Source organism: Littorina saxatilis, linkage group LG5 (assembly GCF_037325665.1).
Source record: "Littorina saxatilis isolate snail1 linkage group LG5, US_GU_Lsax_2.0, whole genome shotgun sequence".
Classification (NCBI taxonomy): domain Eukaryota; kingdom Metazoa; phylum Mollusca; class Gastropoda; order Littorinimorpha; family Littorinidae; genus Littorina; species Littorina saxatilis.
The window spans coordinates 31878974-31898292 of NC_090249.1; the positions used below are offsets into that span (position 1 = coordinate 31878974).

At 40.3% G+C, this 19319-nt stretch overlaps 1 protein-coding gene and 1 long non-coding RNA gene across 2 annotated transcripts in view; one reads left to right on the forward strand and one right to left on the reverse strand.

Annotated features, from left to right (window-relative positions):
• Positions 1-17620, reverse strand: part of LOC138965940 (lactase/phlorizin hydrolase-like) — a 30812-nt gene extending 13192 nt beyond the window's left edge. The window contains exons 1-9 of the mRNA XM_070338022.1: positions 17375-17620; positions 13428-13558; positions 11402-11566; positions 3676-3768; positions 2631-2814; positions 2086-2231; positions 1538-1631; positions 1062-1200; positions 730-914 (exon numbers count right to left, since the gene is read on the reverse strand). Of these exons, the coding sequence (XP_070194123.1) occupies positions 730-914; positions 1062-1200; positions 1538-1631; positions 2086-2231; positions 2631-2814; positions 3676-3768; positions 11402-11566; positions 13428-13558; positions 17375-17555 (1318 nt within the window). The 5' untranslated portion in view covers positions 17556-17620. The remainder of the gene's footprint in view (positions 1-729; positions 915-1061; positions 1201-1537; positions 1632-2085; positions 2232-2630; positions 2815-3675; positions 3769-11401; positions 11567-13427; positions 13559-17374) is intronic.
• LOC138966872 (uncharacterized) lies at positions 4276-7901 on the forward strand. Its single transcript, XR_011455784.1, has 2 exons — positions 4276-4949; positions 6185-7901. It is a non-coding gene; the product is annotated as an uncharacterized lncRNA (long non-coding RNA).
• Positions 17621-19319: the final 1699 nt, after the last annotated feature.

Here is a 19319-nt window from a genome sequence, read left to right on the forward strand (position 1 = left end):
GCAACAAACTGCAGTTCGCAACAAAGGAAAACCCGGTCATCAAAGAAAAGCATGTCGGGATAAGTCTCTCCCGAAGCGGGATTGAAATTTTTTTTAAAAAGCGAAGACGTTCTGTGGGTGGCTCACTTCAGCGAGCTTTGATTGACGGACGAGACATGGACCAACACCAACTGTGATGCCAACAAACGCGTCTTTATCAAGATTTGAAGGCGCTGACCTCCGACCAGAACTCTTTAGGGTTAGGGTTAGTGTAAAGGACACAGTCCTCGAGTCCCTTTTGAACGATTCCGTGAACTAGCTCACGATCTGTACAGGCTTTCACCTGAGAAGACACCCTCCTCCCCCCTCTACCACTTCGACACCTAGTTCCCCTAGTGACCAACAGTTGTCAAAATGTGAATTTTCTTCCAGAGATGTTGTGCCAATTTTGATAAAACGCAGTATCTAGTTATAGAGAGTTCAATATCCCTTTTAATCAGTTCATCAATGTTGCATCCGAGGTAGTAGCTAGGATAAGATCATCCTTCAATTTAGATACTTATCTAGTGTTAACAAACCTTACCAGTTTCTGTACACAGTGGGAACACTTGTTGCTTAGTTAATTTGTTGACAATCATCTAGTATCAACAAACCATACCAATTTCTGTACACAGTGGAAACTTGTTTTGATTAGTTAATTTCGCAGGTTAACATCGGTATCAGAAATGAAATCTGGAGAGTTCACTGTACCTTTGATGAGTTCATTCATGTAGGATCTGAGATAGTCGATGCGAAAGGAGTCGTGGAGAGTGCCGTTGTGGTCTGTCACCCCGTTCTCAGTGACGATGACCGGCGTGTTGTTGTAGTGGGTGCGGATGAAGTTGAGGATGCCTCGCATTCCCCACGGTACGTAGTACAGATAGGACGAGGCCGCTCTGGAGGGAAGAGATAGGTGACAACATGACTATGACTTAAAGATGTGATCCTTTTTCGCGTAGTTGGTCGTATACACCGACTTAGATCTGCTTAAATCGGTCAAGAATAACCAAATAAGTTGAAAAAACAAATCTATTTATACTGACTTGCGCCATTTTGGGTCTCGGGTCAGCTTGACCTCCATGTCTCCCAGGTAACCTTTGGGGACCGAGGCCTGGTACGCGGCGTCCGCTGGCTCGCACAGTGATGTGGAGTAGTGGTTCAGACCGAAATAGTCAAACGTACCTGACGGAGTACCAAAAACAAAAATAAACTGACAAAACAAACTAATACACAAACAATTAAAAAAACAAAAACAAAAGCAAAATTGTTTCGTACCCAAACTAAAATTACAACACGTGTACATTAAAACAAATCCAACTAAAACAATCGTTCCAGTGTGCTTTGATTTAAACGTGTTCGTGTGTAAAAGGCACTTGCATGGGCTATCTGGCAATAATATAAAGTTATCTGCACAATTTATACAAGTTGAGAAATCGTAAAGGTAAAAGGATCGCAAAGTGTAAGGACAAAGAAACGGTAAAACTGTGTACAAAAACGTATCATTCCATTCATACCCTACCCTTGATAAAGAGTTTTTCGCTGACCGTGAACTTGGGCAATCGGGACGATCCATCTATGGTGTTGGAGTTACGTTGCACGTAGTCTTTCATCACCTGTTCAGGAAACAAAATATATAATCAGTTATTGTATTTCAAAACGTTGCGAGAGCCTTACGAATAATACGATTGTGTACATATTGGAAAGCTTGCATTTTGCAAAATGAGAAAACGATGTTTAAAAAAAAAAGAAAATTGAATTGTTGTTCTTATCTTTTTGTATTTATATTTTTTGTTGCTGCGATAGTACGTTTTCCTATTGCCCCATTGTCTTGCGTGAATCTGACGTCATACCTAGCTCTCAGTGTCTTATTTTTGACAATCTAGAACCAGAATATGTTGCAGTTGTATGTCAAGCAGCTGTGAAAGAAACGCTGTTGAACAGAACTTAAGATACTCATATCTGTCAAAAACATACCACTCGGTTCAGCTTCAGTAAATTTCATCCAGTGCAAAAATCTGAATATCAGCTTCTGACAGCTTTGGTGTGACGTAATGAAAGTGACGTCACCTGGGGATAGTCTCCATCGACGTAGATGGGGTGAGCGAACCAGCCAACAGAAAACTGAGCAGCTCGCTCCGCGGCCTCAACGTCTTCGGGTTTGCTGGAGTTTTTTGGGGCAAAGAAATCTGTATTCAACGTGATGGACACCATCCCTGCAAAGTTAATACGGAGAATTGAACGGAAAGTATCTGTGTGGATGATGATCAACTTTTGTCGTTAATAACACTAATAACACATAAATTAATATTTTTAAAAACAATTAATTAAAAAACAAGCGCAAGTGTTTATGTGTTCCGGATTGTGTTCCACTGACACTTACCATGAAATCGTGCTCTGTACGTGGTATCGTACTGGTGCCAGGCCTGGGGGTGACACTCGATGATGTTGTGGGCGTGACACTTACCATGAAATCGTGCTCGGTACGTGGTATCGTACAGGTGCCAGGCCTGGGCGTGACACTGACTTGATGATGTTGTGGGCGTGATACTTACCATGAAATCGTGCTCTGTACGTGGTAACATACAGGAGCCAGGACTGGGCCTGACACTTACCATTGAATCGTGCTCTGTACGTGGTATCGTAGAGGTGCCAGGCCTGGGCGTGACACTTGATGATGTTGTGGGCGTACAGGTAGGGCAGCGTGGCGGGCTGCTTGATGCCGGGCGCGTAATCTCCGATACCGTACCCCTGCCACGTCACCACCCACGGCTCGTTGAACGTCAGCCAGTACTTCACCTTCATGAAGCGAGTCAAAGATTGGATTCATTGATTCTTGATTTAAAATGCAATGTGTCCCTTGATCCCGAGAGAATCACGAGGGACTTTGCAAGTGGTCGAAGGAAAATTGAATAAGTATCTTATCTCTCTATTCTACAACCTATTACAATGGCGTCCCTTTTTCTTCTGCTGTTTTCCCCGTGCGTTTGTCCGTACGTTTGTCTGTTCGTTCGTTCGTCTGTTCGTTCGTTTGTTTGTTTGTTTTGATACGGATTCTTTTCACCTCTTCTTCGTCTTACCATATTTTCAAAACTCTGTGTGTGTGTGTGTGTGTGTGTGTGTGTGTGTGTGTGTGTGTGTGTGTGTGTGTGTCACTGTGTGTATGTGTGTGTGGTAATGGGGAACTTTCTAGTCTCTATCTTTTCAGGAGTTTGTGTTCCCGATGTTTATCCAATGATATCATTGATTAGCAAACATCCAGATCAAATTTGAAGTTGAAGTCTTCTCCTCTCCTACACCAATCCCAATAAATGTTTCACTGCATCCCCCTCCCCTCACCCCCCCCCGCACACACACACACACACCCGCCCCCCGGTGCGGCAGAAAGATGACAGGAGAACGACTGATGCAGCAAAACACAGAATGGCGGGGGAAAACAAAATCGAAATCAAACTGTAGCACCAGGCGAACCCAGTCAGCAAATGGTAAAATCCATACAAGTAACAAACCCGCATAGAAAATAGCTGCAGTAAATCTCAATATAAAATCAATCTATGAGGTAAACAAGCCTGCACGCATCTGCCATAAATCTCGACTCAGAAGCATTCATCCATTCACAGTAAATGACGAGGAAATAGCAGGTCTCACAAAGGAACTAACCAAGTGTCCAAAGTGACTAAAAGCCACATCGGCGTAGTGCTTGTACTGTTGGATAATGGTTTCATTCCCCCAGCTGCCATTGTCCTCCAAAATCTGAACAAAAAAGACAGAAACGCGTGCAAGTATGCAAAGTCATGCATACACACACACACATACACACACACGCTCAGAGATTACAGAAACTACGTGTTTTCATGACTAAATAGTTTCATGAATATTCCTAGGGTCCTTACGCTTCTAAACCGTTCTTTTTGTTATGAAAAAACTGGGAGAGGCCAAGGTCTCTCATAATCATCAGCCAACGAGAGATATCGGATGCGTTATGGCTGTTATCTGAACAAATAAACAAGTCGCGTGAAGCGATATAAAGACATTTAGTCAAGATCAATCCACAAATCAATCATCGCCGAAGACCGAGACGGGTCACGCTCGCCTCCGCGAAGCACGCGTCCGTGGTACTTACTAAACCTATTTACTTTCATTCTGAGAATATTTTTAGAGTAAACATGACATATCTATATATTTTTGAATTTAGGAGAAGATGAGGAATACAACGCAATCAATTTTAAATCTGTTTGCGAAAAATCGATTTTAATGACAACTTTAAGGGCAGACCGGGTAGGCAAAATGAGTTATTTTTGGTCTCATACACCTTTTTGGGGTTGTTGCATTTTTCACACCTTTGAACATCCTGGAATGCATTCAATAATCTGCTTTTGTCATTTTAGACATGTATTCATGTAAATAAAACCATTTTCAAACCGATGTTTTGTTGTTTTTGTCTGTGTTTTATCAAAAAAATCGAAAAAATGGTCAACTTTGGATACTCCGTGCTGGTAAATGTGCGCACATGACATGACCCTTCGCTGTTCAAACTGTGTGGAAATTTCCGTTCTTCAAGATGACGTCATCACCGTTGGGGAATTTCCGTTGACATAGGCACAAAGAGAGAGAATCCGTTCCAACCGAAACCCCGGAATTAATATATGCAAATATATGTAGGTCAAAGGCATTTGGCGCAAGCGCAGTAGACAACTTATCAGTCCCCCGGTGTCAACAAATCCAAGACGTTTTCACCGATTCAGCAGCATTTTTCAAAGTTTTGAGCTGCGGAGAACAACCCTAACATTGGAAATGTTCGGCATAGTGGCAAGAAATATCAGAGAAAGATGAACCAGCAGCAGCGAACAGTAGAAGGAAGTAACAACACTCCGAAATGAACCAACATGATCGTATTTAAGCAGACGACATTCTAAGATTCTTGATTCGACGAGGTGGGTTTTGCTTCTTTCTCTTTTCGATCTTGTTTGTTTGACAACGTGATTTATTGCACATCGTTATGTTGTTGTTGTTGTAAGAATGTGTTAGGGTTTGCAGGTAAATGATAAACAGTTTGTGTCTGAAGTATTTTGCGGGTTTCTTGATCCAATTTACTGACCATGCCGCCGCCGCACACCCCCCCCCCCCCCCCCCCCTCCCTCCCTCGATCATCTCTGTGATATCGTCTTCACAACCCCTATTTTATTGTTCTTCGCTGGCCAGTCCTTGAGAGCTTACTATGGTGTAACATGTCATCAGTATTCTTTGTCTGGGGTCAAACTGAGAAGCAGCATCTGAGCGATGTACGACTGACACAGTTTCTGTTTCTGGTCATTGACCGTAGGAAAATAAGTACCCTACTAGAGAGCGTTCTCTATAATTCTAAAGGATTGGTTTACACCAGCATGGCTGACTAACCTATCATTGACAGCAATATTGTTGTCAAATCTTTTCCATTAACTAAGGAATAAAAAAAATAGATCCAATTTACTTCACCAAAGAAAAAAAAAGAGTTAAACTAAAGGACTGGGGATGCAACTCATGAATCAAAAGCATAAAGATCACCTGCAAACAGTGCTAGGTTTAGGAAATCTGAAAATGTATACACACACACAGAACACACACACACACACACACACACACACACACACACACACACACACACACACACACACACACAAAACAGACAACAGACAAGAAACAAGCAAATACATAGCAAGTGTGATGAAATAAATTAATTTTAAAAGAAAAATATGAAAAGAAAGAAAGAAAGAAAGAAAATAATTCAGCTAGTTTCAGTATTAGTTCCTGTGTGTATGTGATTGTGTGGTTACTCAAATCCCATAGTAAACTTGACATGTACATTTTGTGATAGGGGCCAATTAATGAATGTCTTTTATGTGTGTGTGTGTGTGTGTGTGTGTTCGTCAACCGACATATGTGGGTACGAGCCGCTGAGGTGGTTGTAAGAAAACCCGCCTGGTTCAGTGGTTGGGGGCTGATTGGGATTTCTGATTTACCAGCCTAGCCAAAAAGTTGAGGTACACCCCATGTAACATATGGTCATTTGCAAAATAAAGTACAAGCACTTGTTGACGTTTATATTGAGTCTTAAAATTTGCAGCTTATTACAAACAAAAACCATGGACAGTTGTATCAAATATTAAATCAGTGTTTGTGTATTTATTAGGTTGGAGCAAGGGGAGAGCCAGTCCTCCTGTGGTGGCAGCGAGGAGAAAGATTGACCTGATGAAAAAGTTTGCTAAACCGGAACTACCCTCTTCCACAGCAGAAACATCAGCTTTGCCATCTTCTGACCAACCATAAGAAGATACAGATACTTTGCCATCTTCTGACCCATCACAAGCAGATATGGATACTGGTACTGTGCAAGGTCACTCCGCTGACATGTGTTGGGCTTTTGTCAACATTGATCAGCTCAATCTATTGCTGAAAGGTTTATATCCTGTACTGAATGCTTGTCTGATAGCAGTCTGATTATGAAAGAAGGTGATGCATCAGCCCAAGGATTTGCACAGGCCCTGCATCTGGAGTGCATATGAGTGTCCATTCAAGTCTGCAGTTGTTTACTCTTCTCCCGGTGTTTGCAACGCTTCGGGTGGTAAAGTTGCATTTTAAATAATCCGCGTATGACCAAGTTGGTACATGGAAAGGGACATTCAGCTTTACAGAAATTTGCTGCAGTGTTAGGATTGAGCACAGAAATACTGCAATTAAAATGTTGCAACTTTTGAATGGCTTGATAGCTTTGTTCCATTTGTGTATATATAATTATGTAATGTTGTTGATGATTTGTGAAGCATCATTTCTATGCAATGAAATAAGAAATCAGTGCATCCGTTGGGTTTTTATGAGTCTGACAGTTTGGTTCTGATCAATATTTTCATATCAGCACAAACACAGATAATTGACTTTTTTAATGTTTTCATATGATTTTTTTTTAAATCAAAAAAATCTGATAATTTGATTATCAAATCATTTCCCCTTCATAGTTAAAGTGTTATTCTGGTTAAAAAAAAACCACCCCATTAATTCAAGCTCTACTGTGGTACTAGTTTACCGGGGTACTAGTGAGACTCTTTTACATGCTGTTTTCTCTACATGTAATTTGAGACAAAATGTGGTAATTAAAATGTTGTAACTTTTGAATGGCAAGATGGATTTGTTCCAATTTTGTATATGTTGTTTATGATTTGTGAAGCACCATTTCTGTGCATGGAATAAGAATACAGTGGATTCCTTGTGTTTTTATGAGTCCGACAGTTTCGTTTTGATTCATATCTGCACTAACATAGATGAGTTTTCAAATGATTTTTTAAAAAAAGTCTGGATAATTTGATCGTCAAATCATTTCCCCATTATAGTAAAGTGGTTATTCTTATAAAAACATATCAATTCAGGCTGCACTGTGCTACTAGTTTGAGGTACTGGTTGGAATCTTTCAAATGCTGTTTTTTCTGAATGTAATTTTCAGACAAACATCTGTAATTAAAATGTTGCAACTTTTGAATGGCTTGATGGATTTGTTTCATTTTTGTTTATGTTGTTTATGATTTGTAAAGCGTCAGTTTTGTGTATGGAATAAGAGTTAAGTGAATTGGTTGGGTTTTTATGAGTCTGACAGTTTGGTTCTGATTCATGTTTTCATATCGGTACAAACAAAGATGGCTGTTTTCATATGATGTATATAAAAAAAATCCTGATAATTTGATTGTCAAATCCTTTTCCCTACATAGTAAAGTGGTCATTCTGATAAAAACATATGAATTCAGGGTGCACTGTGCTACTGGTTTTTTTATGTACTGGTTCAAATCTTTAAAATGCTGTTTTCTCTGAATGTAATTTTCAGACAAAACGCTACAATTAAAATGTTGCAACTTTTGAAAGGCTTGATGGATTTGTTCAGTTTTTGTATATGTTGTTTATGAGTTGTACAGCATCAGTTCTGTGTATGGAATAAGAGTTCAGTGCATTGGTTGGGTTTTTATGAGTCTGACAGTTAGGATTTCATGTATTTTTCTTATCAGAACTGAACCGGTAACTGAAAATGCTAAATTAAAATAATATATTGCTTAGAAATGCTTTTCGATACACAGAATTATTAAACACACACATATTGCTGCAAAGAAGAAAAATTGGATCAAAACATGCACTGGTTCACAAACTGCAACATTTTAAAAAAAGCACATTTTATAACGTTTTTCTCACATTTTGGTGAATAAAACCCCAAAAAATTGCTTTTCACTCAAAATTTAAAATGGTTTCCCTTAATTAGGTTATTCTGCTTGCAAAAATCAAACAAGCAGCAAGCTGTTTCCAAAATTAAAAAAAAAAGTGCTTGCCTACCCTGTCCCCCCTTAATGAGCAAACTCATTAATTAATTGTTACGCCTCCAAACTGAAATGCAATACCAAAGTCCGGGCTTCGTCGAAGATTATTTGACCAAAATGTCAACCAATTTGACGCTTCAACTTTCATAAATAAACACACGTGTGTGTGTGTGTGTGTGTGTGTGTGTGTGTGTGTGTGTGTGTGTGTGTGTGAGAGTGAGAGAGAGTTTGTGTGTGTGTGTGTGTCTGTGTGTGTGTGTATATGTGTGTGCGTACGTGTGGGTGTGCATGCGTGCGTACGTGTGTGTGCGCGCGTGTGTGTGTTTGTGTTTGTGTGTGTGTGTGTGTGTGTGTGTGTGTGTGTGTGTGTGTGTGTATGTGAGTATGTGTGTGTGTTTGTGTGTGTGTGTGTGTGTGTGTGTGTGTGTGTGTGTGTGTGTGTGTGTGTATGTGAGTATGTGTGTGTGTTTGTGTGTGTTTAATGTCCCTGCCCAACTTTCGCAAACACGAACACAGGTAGCTGGGCAGTGAAATAAATGTTATAATCGATCTGCTGTCCACGGTTTGATCCATTTTTACATTTAGTCAAGTTATGACTAAATGTTTTAACATAGAGGGGGGAATCGAGACGAGGGTCGTGGTGTATGTGTGTGTGTGTGCGTGTGTGTGTGTGTGTGTGTGTGTGTGTGTGTGTGTGCGTGCGTGCGTGTAGAGCGATTCAGACCAAACTACTGGACCGATCTTTATGAAATTTGACATGAGAGTTCCTGGGTATGATATCCCCATAAGTTTTTTTCATTTTTTTGATAAATGTCTTTGATGACGTCATATCCGGCTTTTCGTGAAAGTTGAGGCGGCACTGTCACGCCCTCATTTTTCACCCAAACTGGTTGAAATTTTGGTCAAGTAATGTTCGACAAAGCCCAGACTTCGGTATTGCATTTCAGCTTGGTGGCTTAAAAATTAATTGATGACTTTGGTCATTAAAAATCTGAAAATTGTAAAGAAAATATTTATTTTATAAAACGATCCAAATTTACGTTCATCTTATTCTAAATCATTTGCTGATTCCAAAAACATATAAATATGTTATATTTGGATTAAAAACAAGCTCTGGAAATTAAATATATAAAAATTATTTTCAAAATTAAATTTTCGAAATCAATTTAAAAACACTTTCATGGAAAAATGGGCTAATTTATTGAACTTTGATGTAAATGTTGGAAAGGTATTTCTGACAATAAGGCAAACTACACAAGACACATACCTAAGGTGGTTCCAATATAGAATACTACATAGAATTTTTCCCACTCAACGCCTGTTATTTTTGATGAAAATTTCTGACACATCACTATGTAGCTTTTGCACACAGGAAGAGGAAACCTTAGAACATTTGTTTTGGGAGTGCACAAGAGTTAAACTTTTTTGGTCTGATTTCACAGAATGGTTATGTCAAAATTTCACACATTGCAGTAATTTGAATTTGTCAAAAGAGCTTGTCATTTTAGGGTATGTAGACAACTTTCATACGGATGCTATTTTTGATTTGTTTATTCTCCTTGCCAAACAAAGTATATTTGGAGCCAAATTAAATAAGACAGTCCCAACACTAAATGTTTTTGTGAAAATTGTCAAACAAAGGTTTTTGATCGAAAAGTATAATGCTAGTGTAAATAATTATTATGGTAAATTTGAAAAAGAGTGGTGTTTATATAGACACTTTTTTCATTGATGCTATAGGATAATTGTATTGATTGATTTCGTATGAACATTTTTGAATGTGATACTCCCTGACCCATTTACTCATAACAGGTTATACAGTACTTTTATGCCGATAATTAAACCCCATGTATACTTGGAGGCTAAATTGTGACCATCGCCCCCAACTACCCCCCTCCCCTCCCCCAACCTCAGTTACCCCCCACCCTCCCCCCCAACAACCTCAGTTCCCCCCCCCCCTTTCCATATCCCCTGTCTTTTCAACAACCCACCCTACTGTCTATGTCTGTGTCTTGTCTAGGTATGTACGTGTGTATGCGCTTTGTTGATAAACTCGGTGTAGGATGTATGTTATGCTGTGTCTATGTGTATATAAAGGAAATAAAATGAAAAAAAAAAAAATGAAAAAAAAAAAAAAAACCACTTTCATCTTATTCCTTGTCGGTTCCTGATTCCAAAACCATATAGATATGATATGTTTGGATTAAAAACACGCTCAGAAAGTTAAAACGAAAAAATGTACAGAAAAGCGTGCTATCCTTCTCAGCGCAACTACTACCCCGCTCTTCTTGTCAATTTCACTGCCTTTGCCGTGAGCGGTGGACTGACGATGCTACGAGTATACGGTCTTGCTGCGTTGCATTGCGTTCAGTTTCATTCTGTGAGTTCGACAGCTACTTGACTAAATGTTGTATTTTCGCCTTACGCGACTTGTTTTTCTTTCTTTAGTGAACATTCGCTCAGTTAAAACTTTATATTTACTAATTTTCCTTTAACTTTCAAGCGAGCAGAGTGGCTGCGGGGATAAGAGCGACAGTATTCAAACACTGTCAACTCCTAATGCGTGGGTTCGAATCCCACTCTGGTCGATCTTTATTTGTGTGTTTATTTGTCTATACGTGTATCCTAACAGCGCTGCAAGACTGGTACCTGCACCTGCATGTGTGTGTGTTCGTGTGTGTTCGTCTGTGCGTGTAGATGTGGAGTAAAATTGTTGGTGCCAGACGAAGAGCCAATAGCGTAATTCTAGAGTGAGAATGGTGGTTGCAGACGGATCCCAGAGTGAAAATGGTGGTGCCAGAGTAACATCCTCACAAAGCAACAAAGTAACGGCTATACAGCTGTATAAACAAACAAATTAACAAGCAACGTTTCAGAGACTCTAACTAATCTTCACATACAGGCTCTTCTTAGAATCTTTCTGAGAAATGTCCCTATCCTTGACATTCTTATTCCTTTTTTTTCTTTTTGAAATTCAACTTCTGTTTAACGTGAGAAACTGTCCTATCCCTGTCTTTCTGTTCATTTAAAAAAAAAAGTAGGAACTTGTGTTATACCTGTGGCAGGTCCCAGTGAAAGAGAGTGACCAAGGGCTCAATGCCGGCCTGTTTGACAGCGGTGATCAAGTTGAGGTAGAAGTCCACACCTGCCTGGTTGACCACACCTGTCGTCGGGTCTGGCACGATGCGAGACCACGACAGAGAGAACCGGTAGTGCTTCACCTGCAAACACAGTACCATGTTGCCTGAATATTATTCAATTTCCATAAAGTTTGGTCACAAGTCAGGGACTGGGTGGCCGAGTGGTAACGCACTTGCGCTCGGAAGCGAGAGGTTGCGTGTTCAGGCCTGGGTCAGGCAGCAATTTTCTCCCCCCCTTTCCTAACCTAGGTGGTGGGTTCAAGTGCTAGTCTTTCGGATGAGACGAAAAACCGAGGTCCCTTCGTGTACACTACATTGGGGTGTGCACGTTAAAGATCCCACGATTGACAAAAGGGTCTTTCCTGGCAAAATTGTATAGGCATAGATAAAAATGTCCATCAAATACCCGTGGGACTTGGAATAAAGTATAAAAAAAAATTCCATCTCACACGGCATTAAGTCTCAGGAAACATGAATACACGCATGCAGGAAAAAAAATATGGGTAGCGCCGTATGTATGGCAGCTCGCTTTCCCCGGGGAGAAAGCAGCCCGAATTTCCATGAGGGTAACCTCACTGAACTGTAAATCTTATCCAATCCAATCCAATCCAATCCAGATCATACATTCAATATTAAGATTGTGTTTGTTTGTTTGTTTAACGCCCAGCCGACCACGAAGGGCCATATCAGGGCGGTGCTGCTTTGACATTTAACGTGCGCCACACACAAGACAGAAGTCGCAGCACAGGCTTCATGTCTCACCCAGTCACATTATTCTGACACCGGACCAACCAGTCCTAGCACTAACCCCATAATGCCAGACGCCAGGCGGAGCAGCCACTAGATTGCCAATTTTAAAGTCTTAGGTATGACCCGGCCGGGGTTCGAACCCACGAACTCCCGATCACGGGGCGGACGCCTTACCACTAGGCCAACTGTGCCGGTCAAACCGTGCCGGTCAATATTAAGATACAATAAATACATTTTGCAAGAATTAGTTTATTGATGTATGAAAAATAAATCATAAGAAAATACCTTCAAGGGCACAGCTACTACAGTGTGTGTGGTTCTAGAAGGATTAACACACAATGAACAGTTACTGGACTTTGGTACTTCACAATATTAAACGGAACTGGTTTCTTGGGAAGCTAAACCTCCAAGAAAGTGTTTATGGTTAAATAATTATGTTATACGCTTTTCTGAATTTTAATGAAATATTAGGGTACAATTTTCACTTTGCAATCACTGTAAGCTGAGCTATGATATACCTAAGGCCGAGATTAGAGGTTTAACTTCCAAAGAATGCTTTGAAACATAACTGTGCAAAATAACCCCACTGTATCTATGATAGTTTCAAAAATATCAATCGAGAACCATAAAAATAATTGAAATTTTGCAAACATTTCAAACGCGTCAAAATGAGAATTTCAAAATGTACACAACAACTGTTTCGAAATACTGTCACTAGGGAGTGTCATGTCAACTATTCTGTTTTCTACTGGCACAGAATTGACAATCACATCATCTGGCACTGTATCTGAGGGAGTACCTATTATTTCATGTGTGCGCTAAGCATAGTTGAGTTGCAATTCTTGTGATATTTTGGACATTTTGAGGTCAGATACCCCCTGTTTGACCCTAAATATCTCAAAAAGTATAGCACTTAGACAAAAAATTCAAACTGTATGACAAAATTGGGGCATTTCTGCATCCAAATAAAATAAACACATGATAGAGTGTAAAAAAGAGATTTTTTTCAAAATCTTAGGTAGTACTGCCTCCTTAAAATCAAGCGAGCTGGCCGCAACATGAGCATCGCACACTAATCAGAACCCGTCTATTCCAGACAGCAACAACATAACGACAAAATCAGCAAAGTTATTGCTGCCATTCACTTTGTTGTGTCCAGCATATTTTTAATTAAAATGTTTGCGATACGTACCCCTAACTCCTTGAGGATTGTGATGTCATCTCTCCATTTGTGGTAGCTGTCACACGCCACGTCACCAGTATGGTTCCTGTCAACATGGCCGCCTTCATGGCAAAACCTGTCCCAGATGTGTTCACTCTTACCTTCAAACAAATTATACACATAGGCCTGAATAACAGAGTTTCGGTCTCGGTAAATTGAGTCTCTCTCTCTCTCTCTCTCTCTCTCTCTCTCTCTCTCTCTCTCTCTCTCTCTCTCTCTCTCTCTCTCTCTCTCTCTCTCTCTCTCTCTCTCTCTCTCTCTCTCTCTCTCTCTCCCCCTCCACCCATTGCACACCGGTTCGACCGAAGCTAAGTTAAGAATAAATTCCTGTTGTGCAGCGGGTTAAAGTATTCCCTCATACCTCGGAGATATACCTTCACTCGCTCGCAGCGACGTCACGTGACGGAAAGAATGTTATCACACCATTGAAATGACATTCTTTCCGTCCTCTATAGGCGACGAAATAGGTCAAATTTTGTGCACTTTTTAGTGGAAAATGCTTCGATGCCGGAGCGGGTACTGGACCCAGTGCCGTTGTAGTGCAAGTAGTGCACTACAAAGGCACTGCACCCAGTGCCGATAAGCGACAGCATTCTGTTCCACCATCTAAAATGTCACGTGACGTCCCTGCGAGCGAGTGAAGGTATCTCTCCGAGGTATGAGGGAATACTTTATCCCGCTGCACAACAGGAATTTATTTTTAACTTCTCTTCGGTCGTAGCGGTGTGTAATACCTCCCCTCCCTCCCTCCCTCCCTCCTCTCTCTCTCTCTCTCTCTCTCTCTCTCTCTCTCTCTCTCTCTCTCTCTCTCTCTCTCTCTCTCTCTTTTACCTCAACTGGTCCCGATTTAATGATTGACGGCAATATAGTGGAAAAAGTCGACCATCACAAAGTTCTAGGTGTCCACATCGATAGCAACCTGTCTTGGTCAACTCACATTGAACAACTTAGTAAATTAGTGTCAAAGAAAGTGTACCTCTTATCTAGAATTAAACACTTCCTTAATTGTCAAGCCAGGAAGTTATTTTTCACTGCTCATATTCAGTCTCTTATTGATTACGCATCCACTCTATGGGACTCTGCAAGTGATAATTCCCTAAAGCTACTCAGCAGATTACACAAAAGAGCGCTAAAAGTAGTATTACTCAAACAGACTACTCTCACCGACTCAGACTACATCAACATAGGGGTCCTACCTCTAAAGTCAAGAATGAATTACAACAAAGGAATAATGATGCATAAAATTATGACAGAAAATGCACCCGAAACCATTTGCTCAAAGTTCTCTTTGAAGAATTCGCACCACTTTATAAAACTAAACACTCCTCTTCCTAGGATAGACCTATTTAAATCAAGTCTTGTTTATTCAGGAAGCAGCCTCTGGAACGCTCTTCCGGACGCCCTGCGGCAATCCACCAACACGGATTCTTTTAGAACCAAATATTCTTTCCATTTAATGAACTCTATGAACAAATAAACTTGATTGGTATGTTTTCTTTGTATACAGTTGTTCATTATCGGAATTATGGTTTATTGTGACAAAATCACGAAGATTTGGCTCTGTAATACATTGTTTTGCTGAGCTAATGTATTGTTGGGCTACTTTCCGTTTATCTTCATTGCTTTACACCCAATTTTGAACACTACCTTATGATCTACAATGCTTCTACATAATGCGCTTCATGTACATAAACTTATATGTTCTACCATTAATGTTTTTATGTAACCTTTTTCCCTAGTCATAGTTATAGTAAAATAGTTTAGTCCCTCTTTAGGGCGAGGGCCAGATGCAAAAAAGCATATCTATGCTTATTCTTGTCACCCTCGAAAAATAAAGATTTGTCATTGTCATTGTCATTGTCTCTCTCTCTCAGTCTCTGTCTGTCTGTCTGTCTCACTCTCTCCGTCTCTCTCTCTCTCTCTCTCTCTCTCTCTCTCTCTCTCTCTCTCTCTCTCTCTTTCTCTCTCTCTCTGTCTCTCGCTCTCTCTTCACGAGTTACGCCCATCATAGAACAAAGAACATATTACAAGCAGTGGTTGCACAGTTGTCTTTGCTCATTATGCATTTTCCATGTGGCTTGTATACTGGTGCATTCGGTTATCGTTTCGTCCTTTCGTTAGAGCATTGAACCAAAGAGTTAGTTGCATGATTTGTCTATGTTACATGTTAGAATGGTGTTGTTATTTTTATCTCAATGTTCTTTTAATACAGGTTGGTTACTGTTTTCTTGGTGGGAAAGCATGTAGCATCAGAACTGAACACTGCAAACAAAGAAGTCTGATTCATAGTCTTGTTATAGCCTCAATACCAAAATACTCCAAGTTGCTGTAATGCAGACTTCTCTCCAGTCTAAAAAGTCAGATATGGAATGCGACCTAAGATAACGCTCGTTTCAGGCATTATACGTAAACTATTTTATATTGTGACCACAATATGGCATTTGACACAGATCCACGAGACAGTGACTGTCATACGTGACAGTGCAAGCTATCGACTTTAAAAAAAATGACAGTCACCAGCTGTGTCAAATGTCTAAATTTGGTCGAATAAAAAAAAAAATATATATATATATATATATATATAACGAAAGAAGAAATACAGAAAAGAAACACACACAAACACACACCTACACACACACACACACACACACACACACACACACACACACACACACACACACCTACACACACACACACAAAGTAAACCACACACACTCACGGAGACACACACACACACACACACACACACACAAACATATATGGTTTCCATATAATTTTACTAGCAAGAAAGATATCTCAAATCTTCATTCAGTTTTTGAGAATTGCTTATCAAATAAATGTCCAAGTGAATCTACACATATAAAATTTTGTAGATTTATTTTAGGAGTACACAAGAAAGCAATGTGGCTTCCAGTTTTAGGAGAGTTGGGAAGATTTCCACTAAGTATAAAGATGATATCACAAGTCATAGGATTTTGGGGACATATCTTAGATTCAAATCAACAGTCTTTATTACATCATTTATACAGTTTGATGATATCTAGCTCTAAAACAAGTCCATGGTTGCAATTTATTAAACAATTATTATCACTTGTAGGATTTGAGCATGTTTGGAAAAACCAATTTACATTTAATGCTAATAAATTACAATTTGCTATACAACAAAAAATTATGAATGAATACGTTTTATTTTGGAAAAACAAAAAATCTGAAAAATGTTCAAGACTTGAGTTTTATTCACTAATTACAGAACGATACACAATACAAGCCTATTTAATTTATATTTCAAATATAAATCATAGAAAAGCTCTAGCAAAATTAAGAACAAGCACACATTCTTTAAAAATTGAGACTGGGCGTCATAGAGGAATATTGCGAGAGAGTCGCCTCTGTAATACATGTAATGTAATTGAAGATGAGCTACATTTTCTAGACAATTGCAAGAAATTTAACAATATTAGAAAAAAGTTAGTAGAAGAAGAAGTATCAAACTGTGACTTAAGGAAACCAAGCGATCTGTTATTTAAAAAAGACGAAAAAATTCAAAAATTGCTTGGAGCCTTTGTTTTTAATTGTTTCAATATTGAATGAAATAATTTGTACATTATTTATCCATTCAGTTATTGTACAACTTGTGTCAATATCCTTAAGGGTTGATGACAATAAATTCTATTCTATTCTATATATTCTATATTCAAACACATACAGACACCCACAGACTCATCAACAGACACACAGACATACACAGACGTCCAGACACAGAGACAGAGACACACACACACACACAGACACACACACACACACACAGACACAGAGACAGAGACACACACACACACACAGACACACACACACACACAGGTGCGTGCGCGTAAGTACAAAGCACACTATTAGAAGCAAAAATGCCTATGCACGCATACCATCCTCATTCCAAGCTCCTTCAATCTGATATGCGGCAGTGGACACACCCCAGGTAAAACTATCGGGCAAGACGCCGTAATAAAATGCGTCTGTGAAGTCACGCTGGTCAGCCGTGGCACTACACCGGAATACCGATGACACCACCATGAAAAACAAAACCAGCATCTTCAGCTGCAGCATTCTTAATTGTGTTGCAATTCGTCAGAATTTTCTGCCCGAAGACTAACTGGTATGTGGGTATTTGTGTCAAATATATTGGTCTGGCGTTATCAGTCTCTGTAGAGTTTCGAGTTTAAAGGTGCCACCAGCCTACTTGCATAGTTGAGTTTCATGACACAGACTTAGATCAGGTTTTGTCTTATCGAGTAGAACTTTTTTTTACACACAGTTTTTGAGTTTTGGCCGCAACAGCTGACTGGCGTCAGAATGCTTGTTCCAGTACGTAGATTGTCATGCCAGAACATGCTGAATCCTTGAATTGTCTTTCAGTGGCCACACGTTTTTGTACAACAGAAAAAAGACTTAAAAAGAAAGAATGACACACTTCATAAAGTGCTTATCGACTAGTTCAGTTGGTAGTCGACAAGAGTTTTCAGGTCAAGTGAACTTATAACTTGAGGTGTGTGTGTGTGTGCGTGTGTGTGTGTGTGTGTGTATGTGTGACCCTGTGTGTGTGTGTGTGTGTGTGTGCGTGTGTGTGTGTCCGTGCTTGCGTGCGTGCGTGCGTGTGTGTGTCTGTTTCTGTGTGTTTGCGTGCGTACGCGCGCGCGCACGTGTAAAAGGCATTGTCTGTGCGTGCAACTGAGCTGGTGTACGAGCGGTCCTGTACGAAGGGAGCCTAATAGGGGAGGCAGTTAGAAACAACAGTACTTCGTATTACTTCCCCTCTCGGACTCTCTCTCGCTGTCTCTCTCTCTCGCTGTCTCTCTCTCTTTCCTCTTTCGTTCTCTCCATTCACCCCCCTCCCTCCCTCTCTCTCTCTCTCTCTCTCTCTCTCGGACTCTCTCTCTCTCTCTCTTTCTCTCTACCTTTTTTTCTACGTTAATATCCGTGTAAATATGTGATTAGATTAGTCCCCTCTCTGGGCGAGGGCTGGTTGAAAAAAAGCTCGTTGTATTGCTTATGCCACAACCCTCGAAAAATAAAATTTGATTTGATTTGATTTGATCTCTCTCTCTCTCTCTCTCTCTCTCTCTCTCTCTCTCTCTCTCCGTCTCTCTCTCTCCGTCTCTCTCTCTCTCTCTCTCTCTCGGACTCTCTCTGTGTGTCTCTCTCTCTTTCCTCTTTCGTTCTCTCCATCCCCCCTCCCTCCCTCTCTTTCGGGCTCTCTCTCTCTGTCTCTCTCTCTTTCCTCTTTCGTTCTCTCCATCCCCCCTCCCTCCCTCCCTCCCTCTCTCTCTCTCTCTCTTTCCTCTTTCGTTCTCTCCATCCCTCCCCCTCCCTCTCTCTCTCTCTCTGTCTCTGTCTCTCTCTGTCTCTGTTTCAGTCTCTCTCTCTCTCTCTCTCTCTCTCTCTCTCTCTCTCTCTCTCTCATCTTCCCAAAAGCAGGTTGAACCAGAGATCTGTAGCCTCGGAATTAGGTAAATAACGATTATAATCAACTCAGTACGAGGGTAACAAAGTTGTCTTTCCAACTCTCGTATCCTGACCAAGACAAGACGCGCTAGGCAGAAAACCTGGCGGCAATACTCACACCGGGGACTGTGTTCCGCCTTATTTCAGCTGGAACCTTTGTTACTCTCGTTTTCAGCTGGTACCGGTGTCAATCAAACGTAAGTGTCTGCACTAAAGTACAAACTATGTCTTCCAAAAAACTCATATCCGGAAACGGATGCTTTTATCACTAACCTAATTTTGGTAATCTTGAACTTTAGCGTGTTAAATTCATAGCTCAGAATCCAGTGACATTCTTTACTTATTTTTGATACAAGTCCATGTAAGCAA